The sequence below is a fragment of the Orycteropus afer genome, unplaced genomic scaffold, assembly GCF_000298275.1.
Source record: "Orycteropus afer afer isolate SDZICR_OR568_19922 unplaced genomic scaffold, OryAfe1.0 scaffold00042, whole genome shotgun sequence".
Lineage (NCBI taxonomy): Eukaryota > Metazoa > Chordata > Mammalia > Tubulidentata > Orycteropodidae > Orycteropus > Orycteropus afer.
In genome coordinates this window covers 4,703,069-4,719,043 of record NW_006921629.1, presented here as the reverse complement: position 1 = coordinate 4,719,043, position 15,975 = coordinate 4,703,069, and the positions used below count along the sequence as shown (strand labels likewise).

The 15,975-nt window shown below is 36.0% G+C and overlaps 1 protein-coding gene across 1 annotated transcript in view; it reads left to right on the top strand.

Moving 5' to 3' along the window:
• Positions 1 to 15,975, top strand: part of NF1 (neurofibromin 1) — a 388,569-nt gene that overhangs the window by 341,881 nt on the left and 30,713 nt on the right. Inside the window, exons 39-49 of the mRNA XM_007937345.2 lie at positions 1,240 to 1,442; positions 4,272 to 4,465; positions 5,626 to 5,766; positions 5,920 to 6,199; positions 6,629 to 6,843; positions 7,055 to 7,116; positions 7,266 to 7,380; positions 7,901 to 8,002; positions 10,626 to 10,766; positions 13,003 to 13,129; positions 15,245 to 15,376. Coding sequence (XP_007935536.1) covers positions 1,240 to 1,442; positions 4,272 to 4,465; positions 5,626 to 5,766; positions 5,920 to 6,199; positions 6,629 to 6,843; positions 7,055 to 7,116; positions 7,266 to 7,380; positions 7,901 to 8,002; positions 10,626 to 10,766; positions 13,003 to 13,129; positions 15,245 to 15,376 — 1,712 coding nt within the window. The remainder of the gene's footprint in view (positions 1 to 1,239; positions 1,443 to 4,271; positions 4,466 to 5,625; positions 5,767 to 5,919; positions 6,200 to 6,628; positions 6,844 to 7,054; positions 7,117 to 7,265; positions 7,381 to 7,900; positions 8,003 to 10,625; positions 10,767 to 13,002; positions 13,130 to 15,244; positions 15,377 to 15,975) is intronic.

The window sequence follows — 15,975 nt, the reverse complement described above, 5'->3', positions numbered from 1 at the left end:
AGTGGGAGGGGAGCTGTTGCACTGTGGTAAACTGTGGTCAATGACATGAGACAAAGTGTATGTGAACTGCTGTATGGATCCATTGTGGTAAACTGTGGTCAATGACATGAGACAAAGTGTATGTGAACTGCTGTATGGAAAGTGAATTTGCTCTCTAAATCTTCACCCAAATCACAATTTAAAAAAATAATAATAATGAAAAAAAAAAAATACATAAGCAAGATGAAAGTTCAGCGGTGAGGAAAACCTGAAATACACTGAGCATTTAAACCAGTGCTTTTACTACAGAGGGAAGAAAAAATAAAAATTTTCTATTGAGTTTTATAAGCTATCTTCTAAATTGTTTAAGTGTATTTTAAGACATTCATAAGGGCATTATAGTTGTGGGTTAGTTTGTTTGTTTTCAATGATTATTTATAATGGAAGGAGGTCACACAAGGAAAAAAGGGGAGACATAATTATAAATTGGAGCTCTGGTGATGCAGTGATTAAGGCATTAAAGTGTTAATCAAAAGATCAGTTGTTCAAACCCACCAGCCCATGCATGGAAGAAAGATGAGGCAGTCTGCTTTCATGAGATTTACAGCCTTGGAAACCCAGTGGGGATTTCTGTGAGTCAAAATCGACTCAATAGCAGTGAGTTTGGTTTTTGGTTAATTATAAATAAATTTTGGCTTTGGCTTGTAATTTGTAGTATAATTGGTGGGACACCCAGAAAGAAATTTAGTAGATATTAATTAAAGATTTTGACATTCTAATTTGATGAGAAGGTACCTCATTCTGTTGCTCATGATCTCCATTGTAACTTGACCTGATTTAGGTTTTGACTTCATTAACAAGCATATTATGTCTTATTCTGGCTTGTTTCTATTAATCCACCTGGGGTAATAAACCTCTCGGGCTTTATGTCCCACTAAACTGTCTTCCTAAAAGGCCCATACTTAATTGTTACAGGATCCTCACAGTGCCCTCCCTTCTAGTTATGTCAGTAATGTTCCTTAAGTATGTTTTCACCACAATAAAAGGAGAAAAAAAATTGTTCCTTAAAAAATGCCAAAATGATCTAGGGGTATTTGGTTTGCAGGGGAATTAAAACATTTAATCCCTAATAATCTAATTGATCATCAGATTTTTAAATAGCTGATTTTGCTTTGTAATAGAATCAAAAGTTATGTTATTTTTTAAAAAATTATAAGGAAAAATATGTTTTTAAACAACTTCATTTTTGTTTTCTCCTAGGTCAGCTGCCTATAACCTTCTGTGTGCCTTAACTTGTACCTTTAATTTGAAAATCGAGGGCCAGTTACTAGAGACATCAGGTTTATGCATCCCTGCCAACAACACCCTCTTTATTGTCTCTATTAGTAAGACATTGGCAGCCAATGAGCCACACCTCACCTTAGAATTTCTGGAAGAATGCATTTCTGGATTTAGCAAATCTAGTAAGTAATGATAATTGTCTTTAATACTAATAGTGATTCTGAGAAGATTCAAAGGAAGCTCTTTCGTTTCAGAATTCTCCAGTGAAGTCATTCACCTTGCCAGCAGTAAGGCTTGATACCTTACATGTCTTTGGACCATTTACAAAGTATTTTTCTCAACGTGTTTCCGTTTAATTAGCTTCAACATTTTACTTCATAGCAGAAAATTCAGATTAGTAGTTTGTAAAATTTCCATGTTGTCCATTCACTTTAGGAAGATAGTCATTTTCTTTCATTCACGTTGACTTTGAACCTTCAGGTTGATTTCATTGTACATGTATGGTTCATGGAGGTGGCACTGGTACACATGCAGGGTTCAGAGTCAGCCCCTGGACTAGGCTTTAATAAATTTCATAAATGATCATCTACTCTTTATAGCTGTCTGTTTTCGTGTAATAGTATAATGTTGTTCTTCTCCCAGCCTATTCCTTAACATTTTCTTCCCTTTTCTTTCTCTCCCCCCAATACTTAAAACATTTTTTTGTTTTTCTACATTCAAACACATTTCTTGATTTTTCTGTGTTGGGTGATAAAAGGCTTTAACAATTCATTGAAATCAGGCCACTAACTTTTTTCTTTGAAATAATGAAATATATAAGAATATAGTCCTAATAAGAAAATATATGAGACTGATTTAAATACAGAACAGTATAAAGCTTTAGAAATACTAATGTGAAAAAATGTATTTGAAAGAATGTACAGGCCTGTCTTGTTCCTGCATAAACAATTCTTTCCAGGTAAATTTACAAATTCTATATAATCCCATCAAAAGTAACTGTGGGATTTTCAGATTGAAAATGGAAATAGAACTTAGAGTGATTCTAAATTTCACTTGAAAGCACAAAAATAACTAAGAATATTGAAAGGAAATGAAAATGAGAGAAATTGGCTTTAACAGATGCTTGGACACATTATAATGGTTAAATAAGAAAAATAGTGATGTTCAAGAATCAGTCATCAGGTCAGTAAGAGAGAGACAGCTTGTCAAAGAACCATCAGAGACTGATGGGGAAACATTAGATCATTTAATAAATGAGATTGGGAAGTGATCACGTTAGGACTTACTTCGTTACAAGATACCAAGATAAGTTTTAGTTACATTGAACAGTTAAATGTAAAAAGTAGAATTATTTAAAGAAAAAAAGGAAGACTTAATTATTTGATAAGGAATGTGGAGCAAAAAGTGATAGAAGGAAGCATAAAGGAAAGGGTGGACAAATTTGGCAACGAAACATCTATTTTGAAAAGTAAAAGGTAAGTAGAAAAACTGGAAAATACAGCAAATGTGAGAAAGTATTAATATATCTAATCATGAAGAGTTCTTAGAAATTAATAAGAAAAATAGATCAACAGTAACATAGATCTTGCTAGCAAGGAATACTTAAAATTTTAGAAGTTCACTAATAAAATCAAAGAAATGAAAATTGAAGAAATAGTGAGATAATGTATTCAGCTATCACATTGGCAGATTAGTCAGTAAAGTGTCCAAATCTTATAACAGCCTGATGAACTTTTGTGTATGAATATGTTAGATGATTACCACCCCAGATCATGATACAGAACATTTCCAGCATCCAGAAGGTTACCTTCTTGGTTAATACCATCACCCCACCAAGGTTAACAACTGTTACGACCTCTATTGCCAGAGAATAGTTTTGCCTATTTTTAAACTTCATATAGCTTTATTTATAATAGCAAAAAAATGGAATAATCTGGAGAGTCAACAATAAAGGACTAAATTACAGGATATAATTATGAAATAATACGAAGCCATTAAAAAACAAGAATTTTACACTTTTTTGTATCTTTTTATAAGTCTCAAGTTATTTCCAAATAAAAAATTTTCATTTTTAATAATGAGTGCAATCGCATATAATTTTTAATGAAACAATATTCAGTACAAAACTGCATGTAGAACATAATTCTAATTTGCTAGATTTGATAGGAAAAATGAAGTGCTACAGTGATATATTAGTATCAGTTGTATTTTTGTGGTGACACTTTTCTTTTACCAAGTTTTCTATGATTTTCATATAATACACTCACCACCCCAGATCATGATACAGAACATTTCCAGCATCCAGAAGGTTCTCCTCTCAGTTAATACTGTCACCCCACCAAGGGTAACAACTGTTATGACCTCTATTGCCAGAGATTAGTTTTGCCTATTTTTAAGCTTATATAGCCTTATTTATAATAGCAAAAATTTGGAACAATCTAAAGGACTAATTACAGACTATAATGATGAAATAATACGAAGCCATTAAAAAAGAGGAATTTTACACTTTTTTGTATCTTTTACAAGTGAAATGTAATAAAATTAATTTAACTAGAGAAGTTATTAAAAGGGGGATAAACAAAACTTTTTGAAAATTGGCTTTACTGGCTTTTCAAATTAATTCCTTCGAGGCTTGTTATCCTCCTCCTCTAATTTCTCTCTTCAGTGATATTTGCCAAGTCTGTTTTCTCTAGGCCTGATAATAGGTAATGGTCTTTGCTTTTTTTTTTTTTAATCCTTTATTTAAATATATCTGTTAATACAATTTTCATTGACCATATATTGGTAAGGGAGCTCTGGTGGCATAGTGCTAAGGCATTTGACTGCTAACTAGAAGGCTGGCAGTTCAAACCCACCAGCCACTCCTCGGAAGGAAGGTTGGGCAATCTACTTCCGTAGTGATACCACCTTGGAAACCCAAGGAGGAGTCGCTGTGAGTCAGATTCAACTTGACAGCAGTGAGTTTGGTTTAGTTTTTATATATTGCTAATAGTATTTTGTTTGCTTTCCAGGTATTGAATTGAAGCACCTGTGTTTGGAATACATGACTCCATGGCTGTCCAATCTAGTCCGTTTTTGTAAGCACAATGATGATGCTAAACGACAGAGAGTTACTGCTATTCTTGATAAGCTGATAACTATGACCATAAATGAGAAACAGATGTACCCTTCTATTCAAGCAAAAATATGGGGGAGCCTTGGGCAGGTATTGCATTTGTTCATATATTTATCTAGTGCTCCTTTGTACAGATACTTATATTTATTTACTCACTTTGTGCAAAACACTGTGCTAGGCACTAGTGATGTAATTGTGGAAAAGACAGTCCCCTCCTTCAGAAAGCATGCAGACACCCACCCAACTTTTGATCTAGTTCAAAACTATAAATGTCTAATCTATGTCTTGGAGTCATAGGAAAAACTAGTTATTTTAGCACACTCCTTCATAGCATAATTATAAAGAATTTAACTGCAGAAATTTGATATTGTTTCTAATAAATAGTGCTTTGTAATGTATCCTAGTACCCTGTACAACATGAGTGTGAGTAATTTTTTCTTTTTTTTTTTTTTCAGCAATTCAGGACACCTGTTTCCATTTATAGTTCTAGCTAGCATAAGAATGTCAATATTAAAATGCAGAGTATAGTGTAACTTTTTTTATTCTGATAAGAATTGTGCATATTATTTCTTTAAAGTGATCACTTAATTAAGAAGCAGTGCACATACTCAAGCAGTAACTTACTCCCAGTGATTCTGAGTGCCCTTGGAATCGGTTTCATAGTCCTAGAAAACATCTCAGTACTTGGATGTCATTTCCTGTATTTTAAAATAATTCTGTTTTATATTGGTCATACATCACTGTCTTAGAAGAGCATGCTTTGCAAGTGAACAAAGTTAATATAGAGAGAGATTTTACGTTTTGAATCCCGATCTCTTAATGTCTGAAGGAATCATGTGAATATCCTTACCCATTTCTGGGTATTTTATGATGTTATATTTGCTGACCAGAACCAGTGACCATTGAGTTGGTTCCATCTAATGGCAGTCCCTTGTGTATCAGAGTAGAATTCCATAAGGCCTTCAATGGCCAGTGTTTTTTTGGAAGTAGACTGCCAGGCCTTTCTTCGGAGGAACTTCTGGTGTTCTCAAACCTCCAACCTGTTTGTTAGCAGCCAAGCATGTTAACTGTTTGCACAAAAACCTGTCCATATTTGCTGACAGGTCTCTAGATAAATAGTACTTTGGAGGCCTTCAAGTGAAATAGAGAGGATTTTCATGCTGAGTAGGCCCATTCTTGAATAGTTTTAATTGAAAATTAAGTTGGTAGAGTGAATAAGACATAAGTTTATTATTCCCCCTTTCCATTAGATTACAGATCTCCTTGATGTTGTACTAGACAGTTTCATCAAAACCAGTGCTACAGGTGGCTTGGGATCAATAAAAGCTGAGGTGATGGCAGATACAGCTGTAGCCTTGGCTTCTGGAAATGTGAAATTGGTTTCAAGCAAGGTAATCTCTTTTCCTTTGGCTTCTGAACTATGGTATGATTTATCAATTAGCAGGAGAGTTTTTGTTTTATAACTAGTTGGTTTAAAATAAACTGGAATTTTCTGTGATAAAGCATTTCATCCTTACATTTGCAAAAATTCTTTTTTCCCCCAGGTTATCGGAAGGATGTGCAAAATAATAGACAAGACATGCTTATCTCCGACTCCTACCTTAGAGCAGCATCTTATGTGGGACGATATTGCTATTTTAGCACGCTACATGCTGATGCTGTCCTTCAACAATTCACTTGATGTGGCTGCCCATCTCCCCTATCTCTTCCATGTTGTTACTTTCTTAGTAGCAACAGGCCCACTGTCCCTGAGAGCTTCCACACATGGATTGGTCATTAATATCATTCACTCTCTGTGCACTTGTTCACAGCTTCATTTTAGTGGTAAGTTCCAGGAAAGTAATTTGTTTCACTAACTCCTTTCTTTGTTCATTTTGTACTACCTGATTACCATAGAGTATCTTTTGTGCTAATTTAAGCTTGCAGTAATGATATTAAATATTACCCAAAAGAAAAAGAATAAGTTATTTGGCATGAACTTCTGTTCCACATCAAGCTGTAGTATAGATTTTCTGTGCCTAGTAGTCATGTAGACACTCATAAGTTGTCACACAAGTTACAAACTTAGCATCACTGTACAGTGTCTATCTCCAGAAATTATTTTGTAGGTAAATTGAACTAAAGCAAGTAAGCATAAAGTATATACAGGTTTTGTTTGGGGAGCATGGTTAAGTAATTCTGATATGATACTCATTTTCCAAATTTAAAATTTGGAATTAAAAAATAAAAGTCTTTTTCCTTTTTCTTTCACAGAAGAGACCAAGCAAGTTTTGAGACTCAGTTTGACGGAGTTCTCGTTACCCAAATTTTACTTGCTGTTTGGCATTAGCAAAGTCAAATCAGCTGCTGTCATCGCCTTCCGATCCAGTTACCGGGACAGATCATTCTCTCCTGGTTCCTATGAGAGGGAGACTTTTGCTTTAACATCCTTGGAAACAGTCACAGAAGCTTTGTTGGAGATCATGGAGGTATATAAGGCAAAGTAATAAGAAACTAAGTTAAATCATTTATCTAAATCCACTAGTGCTATATAGAAGAGATACTGGTTTGTTCTGCTGTTTTATACTTACTATGCTTAAGTAAAAACATAAAATATGTTTCTTGCTAATATGTGTGCCATTATATTTGCTTCTAAAAACATTTATGTATGTAAATGTATTCAGAGTGTTCTTTGTTTAGGCATGTATGAGAGATATTCCAACTTGCAAGTGGCTGGACCAGTGGACAGAATTAGCACAAAGGTATGTCTCCATTAAATATAAGCTGTAAAAGTAATATGTTTGTTGAAAAGATAGATACTACTGCATAATCAGTATTTCAGTTCATTATTCATTATAAATGTGTGTGCACACAAAAGTTTTCATGAGTTGTTCGGATCTTTTAATTGCAGATTTGCATTCCAGTATAATCCATCCCTGCAACCAAGAGCTCTTGTTGTCTTTGGCTGTATTAGCAAACGCATATCTCATGGGCAGATAAAGCAGATTATCCGTATTCTTAGCAAGGTACTCCTCCCTCCCCCAATATTTGTGACTCCCAAGTTGTGAAGCACACCTTCCTTTTTCCTAAAGGACATTTAAATTTGAATTTAATAAAATGTTTTGTATACTTCTTATTAAACCTTTTGAAAATGGGTTTTAATTATTTCATTATAATTCTTTGAAGTGAAGAAATCCTTTCTAAAGAAGATACCTTAACAAGAGAGTATTGTATCTTGCTAAGCAAATAGCTTTAATATTTTAACAGTTTGCAAAGCAGTTACCAAGACTAGATAGATAGCCTTATATTAAGTTGTATGATTTGTAATTACTATAATAATGCCTGACTTATAATTAATACAGAAATATTTGAAAAAAAAAGATCCAACCAAATGCATTGAGCTTGCTACCAAAATCATCACAGCATTGGAAATAATTCTAGCATTTATTATTAAATAAGTAAATGTTCCTGACTCATTCTGAGATTCTGTTAACTACATTTTATTTCAATGTCAGTGAAATAAAGAATTCTCTTTCCCTAAAATAGGCACTGGAAAGTTGTTTAAAAGGACCTGATACTTACAACAGTCAAGTTCTGATAGAAGCTACAGTAATAGCATTAACCAAATTACAGCCACTTCTCAATAAGGTAATTACTGTGTAAAAAATGAGTGCGTTTATTTTGGGTATCGGTTTTAAATGTTATTTTCTTTCAGAGAGTTCAGAAATAAAGTTGAGGAGAAGTTATTAGGAAAAAACTATAGTAGGGAGCGTACCCAAGACCATGTATAGGGTTGGCAGACAATGATTCTACAAGTGTATTTGTATGATCTGTAAGAATTCCCAGGGGTATAGTAGAACTGACAAGGGCCAAGGTTGCAGGCACTTCTTGGTCATAGCCAGCTACCCAGAGGGAGCGAATAATTGAACCTGTGGGCTCGGGACCATAATAATCGCAGGAGGCATCAAGCTCAATTGGCATAACATACCACACAAAACATTGTTCCACCTCCTACTTTGGCAAGTAGCAACTAGGATCTTAAAAGCTTGCAAGCAGCCATCTAGATGCAATGATGGGTCTCTCCTTGTTCAGAGCAAAGAAGAATGAAGAAAACAAAAGATTCATGGAAACAATTACTCCTTGTGACTGGTAAACCACACGATCCTCAGCCTATACGACTATGAGACCAGAAGAACTAGATGCTGCCCAGCTACCGCTGTCAACCACTCAGGGGGGATCTATGTAGGAGATCCTGGATAGAGAGGGAGAACAATGTGGAACAAAACTCAAAATCATTTGGAAAAAAAAAAAAAAAAGGGGGGAGACCGGGTTTGCCTGGTGGAACCACTGAGACTATGGTCCCTAGCTGCCCTTCAGGTCTGGAATTGAACCCACACCTGTGGCTTCCAGCCAAACAAAAGACAGGCATATGAGTTGAACATGTACCAGAGGTAGATACACTCCTTGGAGAGAACAATCATGGGAGAAAGAAGGGCTGTGTATACACAGAGAGACAGTTCAGGGGGCAGGAGTGCATGGAGGGATGGACACAGGGAAGAGGTAACCATAGGGAAGTGGGAGGGGAGCTGTTGCATTGGGGTAAATTGTAGTCAATGTCATGAGACAACATGTATGTGAACTGTTGTATGAAAAGTGAATTTTCTCTGTAAACTTTCACCCAAATCATAATAAAAAGAAGAAGAAGCTATAGATAAAATAGAAAATCTTCTTATAAAGTTCCGGTGTTGGAAGTGTTTATATTAGAGGAAGAATAAGGAGAGTAAGTTCTCAAGGGCTTGTGAGATTTTTTTTCCTCATCAGTGGTAGAAGAAAGATAGGTATATATTCTTAATTATTTTATCTAGTAAATATTAAGTGAGCATGTATTATGTGCCAGATACTGTTTTAGATGTTAGAGATAACAATACTGAACAAAGCCAGTAAAATTCCTTATCCTCTCACTCTGGGGTGGGTAGATAATAAACAAAGTAAGTAAATACGTCGTATCCTAATTAGTGATCATTACAGTGAAGAAATGTAAAACAGAGAAAGATATATCTGATCATCAAAAGAGTTTAGGTGCTAAATGAAGATGATATTTAAAAGGGGTAAAGTGATATGGCCACTGTTTTACGATAGTCTGACGTCATCTCAGCTGTGTGACCTTGAGTGGGTCATTTAACGTATTTGGACATCATGTTTCCACATTGATAAAATATGTGAACTACACTAGATGATAGCATAGTACAATCTTCCAAGTTTAAAGTTACATAATTCTGTTAATTGAGTACAGAGATATACCAGACTTGAGAGAAATAAATATTTACTGTGTTCTTGGTTATGAGTTATATGTTCTACAAGCATCCTAATCCTAAATTGCACAAAATGGTTTCCTCATCCTCATAAGTAAAATTGAGGCTCAGAAGGCTAAGTAATTAGACTGAGATCACACACCGACTAAATGACAGACCTGTGATTCTGATTCAGGGCTATCTGACCTAAAGCCCACTTTCTTTCCCACATACCACACCACTGAGAATTACTAAAGAATAAAGATTTCTCATTCAGAGATTACTGGTAAGAGTAACAAGAAAGCTGAAAGGTAAATGTTAAACTAAATTTAAAGATTTAGTGTAGGTAGAACGAAGAGGAGAGAGCCTTGGGCAGCAAAGGTACAGTGTAGATTGTACAGGATTTCTAGGACAAGGCAGGTATGATGGGTAGACCATTGTAGTTGGAATGGATACACTATTCAGGAGCATAGTGGAAGGGAAGGTTGTAAAGATTAGGTGGAACTAAGGTAGCATTCCATATTCCTCAGAAAGGAGTTTAGAAATTTGCCTGTTTAACTTTTAAACAGACAAGAAATAATGATAAAAGCAAGGTCATTCTGGAGGGTTTGTGTGTAGTAGATTTGAGTAGGGAGAAACTGGAGGCAGAAAGAATCCACGTTTAGAACAGAAAAGGTTGCCATGGGACATTGTCATTAGCAATAGGAAAGAAAGGTGGCAGATGCAAAAAGAAGAATCAATAAAACTTGGTGAATGGATTTGGGAATCAAAGGAGATGATAAGTTTCTCACTCAGCATGGCTAATAACAATGTCTTTAGTAATGCACATAGAAAAGATAAAGAGCTTTACTCATACATATTCAAAAAAGAAAACATGGGTAATTTGGGTAGATAACAGGCTTCATTTTATACTGCAGTTTGTTTTGAACAGGATTATCGCATGGTTCATTTTGCTAACGAGAAGTTGCCTCCTTTGCCAGGATTCCCCTTTGCACAAAGCTCTTTTTTGGGTAGCTGTGGCTGTCCTGCAGCTTGATGAGGTCAATTTGTACTCAGCAGGCACTGCACTTCTTGAACAAAATCTGCACACCTTAGACAGTCTCCGGATATTCAATGACAAGGTAAATATACTTTCCCTTTATTCAAATTTAGAAGTCCACCCTCTGTTACTATTTTTCTTTTAAAATCATAAGGGGTCTATAACTTACAAATTAATTTCTAGAATGCCGTTATGAGTATAGTTCATTACCAGCTCATAAAAAAAGCTGTTTAATTTATATTTTCTGTATAAAAGTAGCAGGAAATAATACTGGCTCATGACTAATAAACAAAAAAGGAAAAAGTACTGGGGGGAGCAAATGGTTAAGCAGTCTCCTACTAGCTGAAAAGTTGGCAGTTTGAATGCACCTAAACCGGCCAGGTGATCTATTTCCGAAAGGGCACAGCCTTGAAAACCCTGTGGAGCACAGTCCTCTGCACTCGTGAGGTCACCGTGGGTTGAAATCGACTCGATAGCAGGCAGAACAACAGCAAGGTTAGCTCCAGTCCCTCATTTCACACACAAAGAAACAGTTAAAGATAAGCTTGTTTTTATTGAATGACGATACTTAATGAAAAGTAGGTATAGTTAGAAGCAATTAAGGAAGTTGGAGAGTCTAAAGGGAACTTGTGGGTCCTTAATTTTACTAGTTATTTGTTTTGCCTATTATTACCTTAAAACATACATTAACATACCTCTTAACATTTATCAACCTTGATTGAGGTTGGATTTTGGCCTACAGAGGAAAGAATGAAACAGTGTGAAATTATGCTCCTTTTGTCTTTGGAGAGTGAGAGAGTCTAAGAGAGAAAAAAAGAAGACTTTAAAAAAAAAAAAAAAAGACAGATGGATGCATACAAGAGCTTTGCTTAAAGTGAATTAATGGATCTCTAAGTAGAAAGAAACAAAGGGAGAACAGGACCATGGTCTTAAGTGGCCTTCCTTAATGGTTAGGTACTCTATCTAACCAGATGTTTTATGGACCCAGAACAGCTGATGGTTGGGAGTTGGGAAAACAAAATTTTAAAAGTAAGGAGAACTAGAAATTTATCAATCAAAATAGAAGGGAACTAAGAAGTTAAGTAATTTAACTTTGTACTCGTTGGATACCTTTTAAAATGTAGAAGTGTTACGTTTTTATATCTGGTTTGAGATTAGAACCCCTCTTGCCTATTTTCCTATGCTGTTTTTTGGGATTGTCTTGGAACAGTGGTGATCAGGATGAAATTTAGTTATTTACTCTTTATATGTAAAGAATATTTACAAACAACATTTGTTGTTTATATCTCAGGCATACCTGCTTTGGTGTGTTCATTGCCAAAACAGTTCAGTACTGGGAGTCAATATTGAATCCAGTGTCCCAGGAATCCTAGGAATCAGATTTAATAAAGCTTTGTTTAAAGCCATCAGGATGTAAATTGACAAGTTATTTATTTTTCCTTACATATTAAAGCTATTTCATCTTTAGCCGTCTTATTATTTATATGCTTAACAGTGTTGTACTAATTCATCTGTAGAACCTTAAGTTTTCTTCGTGGCTTTCTGCAGTCATCTGAAAATAATATCTCTCAATTTAAAAGGATATTTATCTTGTCTGTTTGTTGAACTAATGTTAGCTTATTAAATACAAACTAAAGCAAGTAAGTGATCGTTTAAGAAAAGCCTGGAAACATTGCTCTATGGTGGGATAAATGGGTGGACAGGCTAAACTATTAGATATGTCTATGCAGGGGGTATTGTGCCCATGTCCATGTATAGGGTTGGCAGACAATGTTTCTACAAGTGTATTGGTATGTTCTGTAAGACTTCCCAGGTAGAGAATAATGTGGAACAAAACTCAGAATAATTTGGGGGGGAATAAAAGAGAGGGGCCATATTTTGCTGGTTTGATGGAGCCTGATGGAGCCACTGAGACTATGGCCCCTAGCTGCCCTTCAGGTCTGGAACTGAACCCATACCTGTGGCTTCCAGCCAAACCAAAGACAAGCATATGAGTTGAACATTTACCTGAGGTAGATACACTCCTTGGAGAGAACAATCATGGGAGAATAGAAGGGCTGTGTATGCACAGAGAGACAGCTCAGAGGGCAGGAGTACATGGAAGGAAGGACACAAGGAAGAGGAAACTATCAGAAGGAAGTGGGAGGGGAGCTGTTGCATTAGGGTAAATTGTAGTCAATGTCATGAGACAAAGTATATGTGAGCTGCTGTATGGAAAGTGAATTTGCTTTGTAAACTTTCACCCAAATCGCAATAAAAATTTTTTAAAAAAGCACCTGGGTAAACCTCATCAACCATTTCATGATTGTCTTTAATAGAGTCCAGAGGAAGTATTTATGGCAATTCGGAATCCTCTGGAATGGCACTGCAAGCAAATGGATCATTTTGTTGGACTCAATTTCAACTCTAACTTTAACTTCGCGCTGGTTGGACACCTCTTAAAAGGTAGAAGTGTTATGTTAGAATATTTTTATGAAATAGTATCAAGAAGCCAGAAGTAATGAAAAGGAATCTATTTAGTAGTAATTTGGCCCATATGTCTTACTTTAAATGCAAAATACATGTGTCTTACTATGTTTTTTGTTCAGTCTGTATTTTAATAGAGCCTGATTTTCACGTCACATATCAGATTTCCTTAAAAAAGCAAGAGTTAATTATTAGTAAAAGACCTAAGTACTGAATGTTCTGATACTTGTATAATCAGTTACAGTACTAAAGCATCTTGTTAATTATCAAAATAAGACAGACTATAAATCACCAAGTGTTGTTTGAGTAACAATTTATATTGGAAAATGTTATCTTAGAGATTTGATCATAGGTTTTCTCCAACTTTATTATTTATCATATTCCATAGAACTTTACCTTTCTGCTACCTCCCTTCCCCTTCCAAATTTCTCTATTGCTTATAGCCAGTGATGGCCAACTATTCCTCAGAGAATAGCCCAACTTGGCTTTACTTCACAGTGCTGACTTCACTGTCTTCTAGGTTTTGTGTATTATTGTGGGGTAGCCACGGCCAGACACTGTATAGTTAACTCTTTTGTGACTTGTGAGACATATGTATCCACCTACATTTTCCACCTTGGGTGTAGTGGGATCTCCTATCCCACTTTTAGTGTGTGCTGCCATCTGATGGGGGCCTGCGTAACTGCGTGAATCTGAAGAAAATGGCCTCATCCCACCAACCCCAGCACCAGACCCCTCAGGATGTATGTGTCCCACTAATTGTATCAAAATCTGTATTACCTCAAAAAAATTTTTTTTCCATTTCATTCAGAATACCTTCCATTACTGAAAACGCTTGGTTTCAGCAAAAATTCAAAGCAGAAAATAATTTGTTCTTGAAAAGGGTTAGTAGGGATAGCGTACAGTACTGGTTTAGGGGCAAAAGCAGGAGCTCTGGTAGCATAGAGCCTAAGGCACTTGACTGCTAACCAGAAGGCTGGCGGTTCAAACCCACCAGCCACTCCTCAGAAGGAAGGTTGGGCAATCTACTTCAGTAATGATACTGCCTCGGCAACCCAAGGAGGGGCGCTATGAGTCGAGTCCAACTTGCGGGCACATAACAACAACAACAACAACAGGAGCAAAAGCAGTGAGTAAGGCCTTGGATAAGGAGTTGGCATTAACCAATAGCTTAAAGCAGCACTGGATTTGGCCATAATAGAGAATCAAGCTAGAGCTTGACTCCAGTTTTGTATTAGTTTAAATAATTATTAGGCTTGCAGGATTGTGGACGTTCCTCCAGTTTTTGCCTATTAAGTATATATGTACACACATACGTCCATGACTGTGAATATTTGGTTTCATCATCTCATAAATTCATAAAATATCTATTAAAAAATGATAGTTTTAATCTCTAAGCTGAATGGGGATATTTTCAGTGTTCAAATCCCCTCTTTTAAAATAGAGTAAAAATAAGAAGTAAAAGCTGGCCAAAGATCAAACTTACTCTCTAATCAGACCTATTCTTTAAGCTCTTAGTGTATCTACTTCCTTTGTCATTGGTTTTTTTTTTTCCCCCTTTTAATTAAAAACATAAGCAAACAAAATCTTAAGGTGAACTCTAAAACCTAGATTTTTTAAATTGAAAAATTCCTGCACCACGTTGAGGAGTAGAAGATCAGAAATACTGTTATTAACTTCCCTGTTCCAGGGAACATTGTTCTGGTGGCATAGTACCTAAGGCACTTGACTGCTAACCAGAAGGATGGCACTTCCAACCATCAGCCATTCCTCGGAAGGAAGGTTGGGCAATCTACTTCTGTAGAGATACCACCTCGGAAATCCAGGGAAGCGTTGCTATGAGTTGGATCCGACTCAATGGCAGTGAAAGAGAGATGCATTTTGGCCACTTAATCATTTATATACTTAAGTAACTGTTCACATATGTATGTTTTATCTTTCCAAATGTCTCTTCTTGTAAGGCAGGAGTTAGCCCTTATACATATTTTATATACCCCTTTAGTGCCTTACAAAGTTGCTTGTCACAGAATAAGAACTCAGCAAATGCTTGGTGAAACAATGAATTAACTTCATGTTTATTTTTATTTTCTGTAGGGTACAGGCATCCTTCACCTGCCATTGTTGCGAGAACAGTCAGGATTTTGCATACACTGCTAACTCTGGTTAACAAACACAGAAATTGTGACAAATTTGAAGTGAATACCCAGAGTGTGGCTTATTTAGCAGGTAAAAACACAAAATAGACAACATCAGTCTTACTGCATCTTTAGTTAAGCATCACCAAAGAAGCTGAAATACCTGGGGTTCTTTTAGCTGATTGATTGGTAGGGTGAAGAGTTCACAGACTAGGCCTGTGGTGGTGTTGAAATTTTTGAAAGTTCTGCAAACATTTTTCCTTTTGAAAGAATTTGCATTAAAATTTGAAATGTGTTCCTTTATCCTTTATCCTTCTGGTTAGAGAAACTACCCTGGCACCCAGTTGTGTGCCATAAAACCTGCACCCCTCAGCCTAGTGTGCTGGGCCCTTAGGCAGCCCTGACTCAGTCCTCTTCCTCCAAGTTTTGTGAGCCTTATTTTTTCTTGCTTCTCCAAATGGATGGGCTATTTTAAGCTAATCTACTTGCCACCTCCTAAAGTGACTTTGTGCCTCTTCAGTATTCATTGCTTATGCTTTTACTCTACCTGGGATGTCTGCCCCATACTCCCCCCAACCCCATTCCATTAACCTTCCCTATTTGCCCTTACCTGATTTATGTTTCTCTACTCAGCAATACTTAACCCTTATGTGTAATACATTTCTTTAAAATAGTCTTTAGTGGGAAGTG